We start from the raw sequence: 12,859 nt of genomic DNA, 5'->3' as shown, positions 1-12,859 counted from the left end.
ATGTCTAGAAAGCCACATCTAAAAAGCATTTTGTTCCCCAAAGTTTCCAAAGGACCCCATTTTAACGCATCTGATAGATAAAGGATCTAGAACTTTTCTATCTGATATGACAGTCACTATCCACGTGTGGCTATCTATAATAAAAAAAAAAGCGTAATATGCTAATTAGACCAGATGACCTTCCAGATGAAGCGGCTGTGAGGGCCGAGGCTGCGAGGGCCAAGGCAGAGGCAGCTAATGAGGCTGCGAGGGCCGAGCCCCTTGCAGGAATTTCGTGCATCAGGCCTCTAGTTTATATATAAAGATAAAGTAGGAAAATTAAAAACAACTTAAATTTCAGCTCCTCAGTCACACTAGTCACATTTCAGGTACTCAATAGCCACATGTGGTTAGTGGTTACCATATTAGGCAGTGTAAATACAGAACATTCCATTAGGGCAACATTTCTCTTGGCCAGCACTAGTCTAGAGGCATAGCTTCGGTGACAGAGGGAGGCTCATCGAAAAGACAGAATGATTCTGACAATTAGCTAACATTCTAGAATATCTTTTTTCTTTAATATTTATGTACTGAGCTTCCAAAATCACAGTGAGGAATTAGTACATATTTTATAGTAACATAAATTCTTCATCAACACTTTGTCTCTAATTATATTAGAATTCCTTCTAAGGAACATTTGGAGAATTAAGAACACAGGAAATTCAGATGCCATATTAAAAGATCATATCTTTTATATATTTATAATCACAGCAGAGATATGAACATTTACATGATGAATGTAGTTATCCATTAAAATTCACATTTTAAAAAGGTACAAAATAAAGTCTATTAAAAATATCATAATATGTTTATAGAACCAAACAGTATGCTTTTGCACAGAAAACTATCAAACATCTAGGTGAACCACATAGTAATTCCCAAATATCAGATCGGTTACCTGCCAAATACTGTGTTGTTCTCCATAGGAGTAGAAAAAGACAAACTCAATAAGAGCTTTGAAAACACAAAATGGAGGAGCAGAAACATTAGTTCTGTGGCAGGCAGATGGTTTAGTTAAAAAATTTTCAATTATTTTAATAAATATTTTCTATTATCTTCTGAATGTAGTAGTGCCTGCTAAGGCTGTTAGCCAATATTTAAAACATCTCATTTACTACGTGGTAATTATGCACTGGGCCAGATTTGAACCAGGCAACCTGCACATTTTTCATTGCCAAAATACGTCGAGGTTAGAAACAGATGCTGTATTTTTTCTGCCAAAAATCTGAATAACATACAATATGTTTATCATATCAAAGCTTAAAATTAACATATAAATAAGGCAATTAGGCAGGCAAAAAGCCGATATCAATAATTTTGTTGGGTTTTTGATGAATAATTTTCAAAATAATGCTATCTGTGTATTTTATACAGAGGGCATGAACTGAACTTTACATTTGAAAAATAAATAAATTTTAAAACAATCAGACTTTCCCCTCAAAGGTTGACTTACTGAATCATTCCGACCAAAGAAGGTATATACTGCATATAAGTAATAATCAAATAGCTGAGACATGAAATGGATGACATCAAAGGCAATTGGCTTGAGAATGTTCATCATCTGCATATATTTACCTGAAAAGAAAAAGTAGATCAAAATTAAAATCGGTTATTTATAATTATAAAGTGACAATAAAAATTATTTACTAAAGTACTTTTTAAAATAAAATATTATATTCCACACTAGCCACATTTCAAGTACTCAATAGTCATTTGTGGCTAGTGGCTACTGTATTGGACAACAAGATACAGAACAGTCATATCATCTTGGAAAGTGCTATTGCACAGCACTGATATAAATAATACCTACAAAGATGTTTTACATCATCATTTTTACTGTCTGTCAAATATTCATGGGAATCCTATACTGTTTACAAATTACACTGTGCAAACACAAAACACAGTTCCTCATTTCTTAGAGATTCCACTTAAAATAATTGCTTCAAAAATGTTTAAATATAATAAAACAGAAGACAATGTATTTGAGAAAAAGTGGGTTTGTTTTTTTTTAGTAAGTGTATACACAATAGGAAAAGCAAAAAGGCAAGAAGAAAAAGGGAACATGGAAGGCACTTCCCATTCCCCTAAATAGTAGACCTGTGAAATCTTATGTCAGAGGCCAGGAATATTTCTTTATCACTACATCACTCAAGAGCTGGGTACTCTCAAAATGCCAAGAACATATATTCCTCATTCCTTCCTTTGGGAGATGCCAGGATTCCATTCTCCTTCCTATCAACATATGATACAGTTACAGAAAAAAAGTAAAAACCCAAATGTATGCATTTATAAACTTGTTAATGTATTTGATGGGTGCCTGGGAGATGGGCTGAATCAAATAACAAATCAAAAGTCCCTGTGTTTCTTTTTTATGGAAAATAATAGGGAAAGAAGCATATCTATTAAAAATGTTCTTCTACAGAAGATGTTAAACCAGGCCATTTGCTTCCTTTCCAAATGAGTAAATAATTCAAGTGCTGGCTCCACTCTATGTCACTGCTGTAAATTTTAATTGGTACTATTGAAGACGCTATGACTCAAGAGAAAACACATTAATGGCAATAGAAAAGAATGACAAATTCACTCTAATAGAAATGTCTACCATCAAAACCATGTCTTTATTACCAAGAACTCAATACATCTGTCTTAATTTACATGAGATGATAAATAATAGTCAGATGGTCAGAAAGAGAAACACACACCACACACACATTGAAAAGTAAAAACCATTCAACTCAGATTTTATTCTTCCTCATACTTATAAGTCTTTTGTTTCAGAATCATCTTTGCAATTATGTCACAGACATTCTTTTATTAGTCAAAATTGAAAAATATTTGAAGTATATGGTCCTAGAACATTATGGATCACTATACAGATATTTCATTGCCTACAATCATGCAGTTTACTAAACTGTAACTATTTACACATAAAATAATAAGGCACTGTGAAGAAAAATAAAAGAAAAAGTGTTATATTACATTACTTTAACCTGTAAAAGCAAAAGAGAGATGAATAGGTAGAATGAGGAAGAATGCCAATATCTGGGTTGGGACATATCCAGAATACAAAGCTTCTTTTCATTCCTAATAATAAGATTAAGCATCCTATCTAATAAAGAGGGAATATGCAAATTGACTGTCACAGCATAACAAAGATGGCTGCATCCACAGCGGAGGCCGAGTTCCTGTAATGAGCCTTAACGAGCAATCATCAGGGACCTGAGGCTGTGCCCCCCTGTCTGGTGGGGCTTAACAGGGGACCTCAGGCCACACCCCCCACCCGGCAGGGCTTGATGGGGGTGGGGCCAGCTGGGTCTGGGTCTCGCGCAATTTCGAGGCGCATGTGGGTGGGCGGAATCTTGACTCTGGTTCCCATGGCACGCCCCAGACTCCGACAGGAGAAGATTTTCATATACATTTTACTAATTTTCTTTCATCTCTGACACTTCTATTATAGAGAAAGGGCAAATAACAGTATTAAAATATTTCCTCTAATTAATTCCCTTTTAATGTGCACAGATTTCATGCACCGGGTCACTAGTTGTTAACATAATCCTAAGGAAGAATATAAAAATAATTATTAATAAGTAAAACATTTAAATGTGCATTCAGAAGGAAAACTAGATGTTCCCCACTACTCTGAAAAAATAAATTTAAACAACTATATTCATTCAATCAATTAATTCATGTAACCAACACTTTTGAAGGCTTACTATGTACTTTGGCCTTGTGTTAAGACCTAAGGAATAACAGAGTCCCTGCTCTCACACCTTAAATGATCATACATGGATGGCAGCCACCAATAAGGAGGTGACTAGTGTATTAAAATGCATGAGAGTGAGGACTCTGTCTTTCCAGTTCAAGAGAGCAGAGTAGTGTTTGGAGGCCTGAGGAAGCTTATGAACCTCCTCATTACTGAATTTAAAGGAGAACTTTACAATGAATTAAGCCTATGACTATGAAGAGATGAGAGTGAGGAGGTAAAGGTGGGTAGGTATGATTATCAGAAATGAGAAATCTCAAAAAATTTTTAGACCAGGGGTTGGCAAACCTTTCCTTTAGAGACCACGGAGGAGAAAGGTTAGGCTCTGCATGCCAGAGTCTCTGTGGTAACTACTCCGCTCTGCTTCTCCCTTTTCAACTATTCCTAGCACAAAAGCAGCCACAGGCAAAATGCAACAAGGGAGTGGGGTGCATTCTGATAAAACTTTATTTACAAAAATAGGCAGCCAGACGATTTGGCCTATAGGTTCTAATTTCCCAACTGCTACATTAGATGACAGACTGTAAGTGAGGGCAGGCTGATGGAAAAAACGCAAAGACATTAATAAAATGTAAGAGGGCCACAAAGGGATATATTAGCTAGGATGGTCACTGCTTGGAATCAGCAGGTACAGCAAGACAACAGTAACAAGAAATGGGGCTGAAAAATAATAGATTAACTGAAGGTCCACATATGGGACAAACTTACCTCTCATCACCCTTTTCTGGACAATTACAATTAGAAGAAAAATAAATAGAAAGAGACCAAAGAATTGCCTCCATTCTGGTGGCAAGGAGTGATGGGGTGGTGATTGCCACTTTTCATTGCAAGCTCTTCTTTATTATTTAATGTGCTACTATGAGATGTACTGCCTTGATAAATATATAAAAGCATGGCTCTGATGTTAGTCTTCCCAGTTTAAAAATGTGGTTCAAGTGGTTCAGATGCATGCTGCCCTCCCTTTCGTCCTTTCTAATGTCCCTTATAGGCCCCAGTGACAGGGGTGGACACAGCAAGCTTTGGGTACACTGAAGAAGGCTCTCTATTATATAGCCCAGATGACCAAAAAAGCCATCTCCTTCCAAATCATCATCAGCTGCAAGAAGTTCCTATTCCTGCCTCCAACATTATAACTCTTTGAACTTTGTCTGGGATCAGAATTCATGTTCCTTTGTTCTTCCACTGGCTGTGAAGCATGAAAGTTAAGAGCTTGCTGGCTTTAGGATCAGACATGCTGGACTCTACCATTTACCAGCTGTGTGACCTAAGGCAAGTTATTTATCTCTGGACTTTAATTGTTTGGTGCATGTAAAAGGGGACTGTGAAGAATTCATGAGAAAATGCATGTGAAATATTTACAGAGAATATAATAAGGGAGCAAGAAATTTACCTATTGCTATTATTTTAAAATAATCCTATATAATAAAAGGCTAATATGCAAATCGACCAAACAGGGAACAACCTGGTCGCTATGACACGCATTGACCACCAGGGGGCAGACACTCAATGCAGGAGCTGCCCCCTGATGGTCAGTGCGCTCCCACAGGGGGAGTGCTGCTCAGCCAGAAGCCAGGCTCACAGCTGGCTGGCGAGCACAGTGGCGGTGGCAGGAGCCTCTCCCGCCTCTGTGGTAGCGCTAAGGACCTCTCAGAGGATGTCTGCCTGCAGCCTGCTCCCTGCTAAGCCAGCAGGCAGGGGTCCCAGACTGCAAGAGGGCGCAGACCAGGCTGAGAGACCCCACCCCCTCCAGTGCACAAATGTTGTGCACTGGGCCTCTAGTTATAATTATAATGAACACAATAAGGGATAAGCATATAATGTTACTTGAAGGGAACCTAACCTAATCTGGAGAAGAGGAAAAGCTTTCAGGGAAGCACTGTTTAAACTCTCTCATCCTAAATCTAGATCATGAGTCCTGCATATGCATGGGGAGGATACATACAGAGGGACTGGCAAAGAACCCAACCAGTAGCAGCATGGACAAGGACCACAACCAAGAGGAAGAACAGTGAGCCTGCCTTAACCAGTTCATCAGATGAGGGGGCACAGAGAGAGGAGTATGGTTACCACAAGAATGGTGACCTAGGGAAATTCCGTGAACCACAACTCCTATGCAGAGGACGGCATGCAGAGATAAGGAGAAGGCAGTGGAAGTGTGTGTGTGTGTGTGTAGGGGGCGAGGGGATGATTTCTCCCATCCACAGTGGACTATGACAAGAGAGGAGAAAAAACTGTTTCTCCAATATTCAAGATTTTTAAAATTAAGGTTTGTCACTCCAACATATATTGGGCACCTACAAAAGCGAAAAGCACTTGTCTGGGAGCTCTATGCACTGCAAAGATACCCCAAACTCTCTTCATCTATAAGAGCTGACAATCTGATGGGGCAAGAGCAAGAACAGACTCTTGAGTTGGAAAGATGTTTGTTATTCTTACTGCAGTGCACTAAGTTGAAAGGTCAGCAATAGAGATAAATAGCACATAAAGGCAAACTTAAATGCTATAAATGAGCACAAAGGAAAGGAAGGAAAAGCTAGTGCAGCTCAAGCAATTTAGAAAAAGTGTATTGACCAATGAAGTGATGATCAGAGTAAAAAATTAACAGGTCTGTTAGCTAAGTTTTTATTGGCTACCAGTTTTTATTCTGTTATTTGAATATTATATCTTAGCCCTCACTCCATCCCCCAAATTTCCAACATCATTTTTTTATAACATATACTGAGGGATGACACTTCTTGGATCATCCTTTCAAAATACCATGTTGTATATAAAGCTATCAATACAGGAAGTGTTTGGAACTGTTTAAAAATATGAATTCATATACATAATATAAGTATTTTTAGAGAAACAAATGTTAGAATGTAATCTAAATTAAACAGTGATAAAATTTTCCTTAAACGTCACAGGTAAAAATATTAAGTTTCTTGAAAAAACAACTTTCACTTCAATCATAAAACAAGATTTTAAAGTTTTAAAACAAACATAAAATATATTGTGGTACTTCTATATAAGATTGTACTTAGGATTTAATTGACCCTATAACTTGAACCCTAGTATTTGAAATAAGTATTTTAAAAACAATTGATACAATTACTTACATTCATAAAAAAAACAAACTACCACTTAAACTGACTGTTATACAATAAAAAATGTCCCTGTTATTTAAACACACACTGTTTACATTTCAAATGGAACACAGAAAGGAACCAATGGTTCTCAAAGTCTATCAGCAGCACTAACATCATCTAGAAACCTGTTAAAAATTCACGTTCTCAGGTTATATCCAAGACCTACCAGTTTAGACATTCCAGAGTGAAGTCCAACAACCTGTGGTAACAAGCCTTCCAGGGGATTTTGACTCTAAGATTTAAGAGTCACTGGCTTAGATCATAAAAAAAAACACAAAAAAAACAAAAAACAAACAAACAAGAAAGCACAGTCTTTGTGACAGGCTTTTATCTCTTGGTTTTCAAGATCTCCTCTTTACTTCCTCACTTGTCTCCTGCCTCTACCATGCATTCTCAACCTCCTTCATGGGCTTCTGACCGATGAGTTTATCCCCTATCAAGATAAACTCATCTACTACCAGGGTTTAACTCAGTTTATACCAAATATGTATCCTGACCATGGTTATTCCCCTGATCTCCAAATCTATTTATCCATGTGTCTATAGACTATTTCTATTTAAATGTCCCACAGGTATCTCCAGATGTCTAAAACCAAACATACCATCAGCTTCCAACTTGGTCTCCCTCTCATCTTTCCTGTTTTAATTGTGATAGGATAACTGGCCACACAAATCTAAAATTTAAGAATGATCTGTCATCACAAATTCTCCAATCCTGTCCACTGTATTTCCAAAGTCTCTCAAATATGTCTCTACTGCTCCATTACAATGGCCATTGCTTTAATCAGACTGGAGTCCTCAATATCTCTGGCCTGGGAGATTTCAACAGCTTCCCAACTAGCCTTTGACCTTCCCCAGGTTCTTCTTTTTTTACATTGTGGCTAGAGTGATAAGGAAGAAGCCGGAAGAAGCAGGAAGGAGGAAGGAGGAAGGAGGAAGGAGGAAGGAGGAAGGAGGAAGGAGGAAGGAGGAAGGAGGAAGGAGGAAGGAGGAAGGAGGAAGGAGGAAGGAGAAGGAGAAGGAGAAGAAGAAGAAGAAGAAGAAGAAGTAGAAGAAGAAGTAGAAGAAGAAGAAGAAGAAGAAGAAGAAGAAATAATCTGCTTGTGTTTCACCTGTTTAAAACCCTTAAGTTCATGTCCAGAGAACATTACATAAGCTTCATGGGACATTATATAATGCAATCTGAAATCCAATTTTTGTCCACCTTTCCTGCCACATCTCCCCTGCTTCTGTCCCCCACTTCCATCATGCTTCTCATATGCAGAAAACTAACCTGTATTATGTGAATACACCATGGCTGCACATGTTATTCTTTTCACTCTGTCTAGAATGCCTTTATCAGGCAATAGGATCTATTTCTCTTTCAAAGCCAGGTGGTGTGTGAGCTGTCCAGTGAGTTGGCCCTTTCATTTTGTATGTTATTCCCACATTGGGCTCTTTAACTACACAGAATATGTCCTGTGCATGACTATATTCCCAACAGCTAGCAGAGTGCCTGAAACAAAGTAGTAGCTCAAAAGAAAATCTATTGGATTGAAAATGAGTGAATCAATACACATGGCAGAAAAAGACTAATTTCCTTAATATAGAAATTAAACCATAATAATATCCTTATTTAAAAATGGGCAATTAATATGGACAAGTAGCTCACAAAGAGAAATGTCTTTTTAAGCATATTAAAAGATGCTTAAACTCACTCAAATTAAATACATTTTGAATGAGATGTCATTTTTTCCATCAGACTGGCGAGCACCTGGAGTTGGATGACACTGCTGAGAGACTGAGAGAAGATACTCTCCTACATTGTTGGATAAACTAACAGAACCTCTACAGTAAGTTCTTTAGTAACTTCCTTGGTAAATTGAAAATGTGCACCAAAACTGAAAATCTATAATCTAGCATGCGGAAACATTTGTAGGAATTTGTCCTACAGCTGTATCTGAACAGACAAAGATATTTCAAGGATATTTTCTGTGATGGGCACTGTTTGTAGCATCAAATGACTTGAAACAAATGTTAAAAAATAAAGGACTTATCAATGGTACATATATACAATAGGATCATAAAAAGAATGGGCTCTATGCATACTAAGACATGCAATATCTTAAGATATTTTAACTGTAACCTTCAGAGAGTTGAAGTCAAAAAAGCCAGATGAAGAACACTATATATAGTGTGATCCAATTTTTGAAACAAGCAAAAACAACAACAAAAGGAAAAGTGACTCGCATATTAAATAGACTTGTAAATGCATATTAATATTCCCCAAGGAAAACAGGAGAAACTGAGTAGTGTTCTCTGAGGAAGGAGACATGGAGGTCAGGGACTCTGTTTGTATCCTGAGGTATTTTCATTTTTAAATATTTTCATGCATCACCGTGAGAAAATAACTAATACTAATGCCCCACCTAAAAGACTGTGCTAATGAAGGTGATGGATCTCTTTCCTCCTCTTTCTATGTCCTCTCCACCATACACACACACTGTGGCCTCAAAATCCCGCAGATGTACACATCCTGGTTAAATCCTGGTGTGTGTATTTTTCCCAGCTGCTAAAGTAATAATTTTGTTGTAAGGTCTGTAGTTTTTATAAGCATGGGTTCTGGCAACCTATCTCCTGCCACTCAGTCCTACTGTGCCCGGTCCAGAGCTGCCGCCAGGACACAGACCTTGAATACCACGGCTCTTTCAGAGATGCCAGATTCCCTCCAATTGCTCGGCCTCTGTCAGCAAGAAACTGTCAAGCTTTTGGATTTGTCCTCCGCACGTGGGAAACACTCCCTGAGCTTTCTAACAGAATTAGGTACCACCTGGGGCTGGGAAGCCCCATTAACACTCTTTTGTTTAATCTCTCTTAATTATCTGCCAAATAAATACTCATTGAAAAGGACATTTTGAATACGCCTTTAATGTTCAAAATGTGTCTCCCAACTATAATTAGTTCTTTCATCTTCCCAGCACCAAAAATTAATCTATCTTATTTACACAACTGTACTTCTGACTTTGTAAAGAGATATTACCTTTGCCAGTTTATAATCTTTAAGCACCTTATGCAATAACTACAGGGGGTAGAATAGTGCATTTACTAGTCAGAGACCCCTTAGTGAGTGGTTCCCTTAAAATTCTATTTTATGAATATGTACAAGCTGAGATGAAGACATCCCAGGGACAGAGAAAATGGCAGACATAAAAATCTACTGGGGAAATAATGGTAGCACCTAATGGCAGCCCTAAATGGAAAGACATGTAAGTTAAATGACCATACAAGGCAATTCCTAATTGCAACTCCAGTAAAAGCTCTGGTGGTAGAGAAGGCTGGAATTGCAATGGTCAGATTCCCAGTTCATGAGTCAAGTTTTATTCAGGATTGCTCTGCTCTCCAGGGCTGACATATCAAAGGCCCAGAGGAACACAGTTTTTCTGTTTCTATAAATCAGAAAATAGTGTCCACTATGTTGATCAGCAATCCTTACATAAGAACTGGTCATTATTGCCTTCTGAATTTAATCCCCGCAGCACATTTCTATCATCATGTTATCCTTTTCTTAGATAACGAGAATAGCAGAATGTACTCCTTCTTCATTTCTGTACACCTACCAAGAACTGAGGATTTGCAGTTGTTATTTGCATTTCACTAAATGAAACATGATTTCTCCCCTCCTCAATTTTGTTTTAGCCTTATATTTTATTTGACTCTATTGAATATATGGCTTTTACAGTAAAAAACAACATGATATCCCCTAGTCATTTTTGAACTAGGTAAGTTAAAAATATATAAATAACCACTTAAATGTATTTGATTGTATCATTTCCCCCATCCATAACATGGTTCAGCTCTTGCTCTTCTCTCCATGTGCAGATTGGTGCTATTCTCTCAGCCCGCATCTCAGAACGAAGACACACAAGGAGCAGAACTAAGATGTTTAGGAGCCAACTTAAACCTTCTGTTGAAAGCCACTGATGTTAGGATGGTTAGTTACTTCAACATAACGAAGCAAAAGCTGCCTTCATTAAACTGCATCTCAAGCAGCGTGTTCAGACACTGAGAACTAGTGAGTCCAGGAGGCTCAGGAGAGTGACAAGAATTTGGAATATCTGTATCAGCGAGGACCATGTAAGGGAATTGAGCACATTGATCCTGAAGAATGGACTGGGGAGGAGGGTATGAAAAAAGGGAAGAACAGTATAACTACCACCACACATGTGAAAAGTGACCACATGGAAAAGTAGGAGAAAAAATATAGACTTAATCTTTTTGCTTTTAGATACAGAACTAAGAAAACAAAATTCAGAGAGATATTTTGGTTTTATCATAAGGAAGAGATTTCAATGAATTAAACCAGTTGTAGAATGAGTAGTCTTGCAAAATAATAGGTTTCCAGTGACTGTGAGACATAAAACAAAGGCTAGATGGCCACTACATATTAAGGGCATTATAGAAAGAAATCCTTATTTTATGGGAATTCATAATAGACAACCTCTCAGAACCCTCCTAATTCTGAATCTATATATCCTAGAGAGTACCTCATGACTCTATATTTGGTTAGCTCTCTTTGATAAAGAAGAAAAGCTAATTTCCCTGGCAATAATCATCCATAAAATAGCTTTTTAGAATCTGTCATTTTTCTTTGTCATGAAAATATATACCTTTTCTTTTCCTCTTAATTCATTATTACTTTTCCACTATTTTCCCTAAAGGAAGTGGGACTTCAAAAAACCATTCTGTCTACTTTATCCTTCTCATTAATGAAATGTAGAAATTATCTTCAAGAACACAGACCATTTTAGCAGAGCCAAGTATAAACTAGGCAATAGGAAGTCTTCATCTCCATAAAAAGAATACAATGTATTTTATAGAAAACCACTAAAATTCCTGACTAGTATAGATGACTTAATTTGAGAAGACATCTCTATAACTTATTTGTCAAATGTGCAGACTAATTTGTGAAATTTGAAGGCTGAAATAGCATATAAAATGTTTAAATACTGACATTTAAAAAATTTCACATCATTTCTTTATGCTTTTGCCTTTTACACAATTATCAATAAAGGTCTTATCAGTAATCAGAACTACACTTCCTATGGCGAGAATATTTAGCTTATAGAACACTGTGTCTGAAAATGCCAGAGAATCACAATTCACTCTGCCTACCTGACTGGAAGATGGTGAAGATCAATGGAACAATTAAGTAAAAAATATTGTATAAATGTAAAACTGGAACTATCACCCTCCTACTTGTACCTCTACCTCATATAGAGAATTTTTCACTACATTTCAATTAGTTTATTTTAGAAAATGTGGAGATACAAATACTAAGTAGTTAATTGAAACAAGAAAAACTAACAATATTAATATTACACTATTTGGAACAATTAAGATAAGAAAACACTGACATATGACAATCATAAATCCTTCACTGCAGTAGGCACTGAAAAGATGCATAGCCCATGGACACAGACAGTGTGCTGAAGGCCTGGGGTGGGGTGGCGGCTGGGTGGAGAGGAAAAGAGAGTGAAAATGGGAAACATCTGTAATACTGTCAACAGTATAAAATAAATACGTAAACAATTCAAACTTTTAAAAAGGCAAGTAAAAATCATTTCGTAACAAAAGCAGACTAATGTAACTGCTATAATATTCTTTAAAAAGGTGTAGCTACTTACCAACAAGTCTTATTACATTCAGTGTTGTATTTGTTAAGATGGGTGCATTTACTTTATTTAGACTGTAATCGGATTTCTTCCTGCTCTTTAGGGTTTCTCGAGAAATGCTTAATATAGAGAAACAAAAGAGTTGCAATTAGGGTTGACAAGTGGTAAGTCAGTAAGTTATCCAGCTTAGAATCTATCCTTTATTCACTAACTAGTTATTGAAAATCTTACCATGTATCAGGTGGGAATATAGAGATTATTATCTTCCTTCTTACAGAG

At 37.0% G+C, this 12,859-nt stretch overlaps 1 protein-coding gene across 1 annotated transcript in view; it reads right to left on the bottom strand.

Annotated features, from left to right (window-relative positions):
* Window positions 1-12,859, bottom strand: part of VPS50 (VPS50 subunit of EARP/GARPII complex) — a 123,621-nt gene that overhangs the window by 25,570 nt on the left and 85,192 nt on the right. Inside the window, exons 20-21 of the mRNA XM_080667117.1 lie at window positions 12,593-12,699; window positions 1,493-1,614 (exon numbers count right to left, since the gene is read on the bottom strand). Coding sequence (XP_080523243.1) covers window positions 1,493-1,614; window positions 12,593-12,699 — 229 coding nt within the window. The remainder of the gene's footprint in view (window positions 1-1,492; window positions 1,615-12,592; window positions 12,700-12,859) is intronic.

The sequence above is a fragment of the Plecotus auritus genome (assembly GCF_963455305.1).
Source record: "Plecotus auritus genome assembly, chromosome: 4".
Taxonomy (NCBI): Eukaryota; Metazoa; Chordata; class Mammalia; order Chiroptera; family Vespertilionidae; genus Plecotus; species Plecotus auritus.
This window is presented reverse-complemented; position numbering and strand designations above follow the sequence as displayed.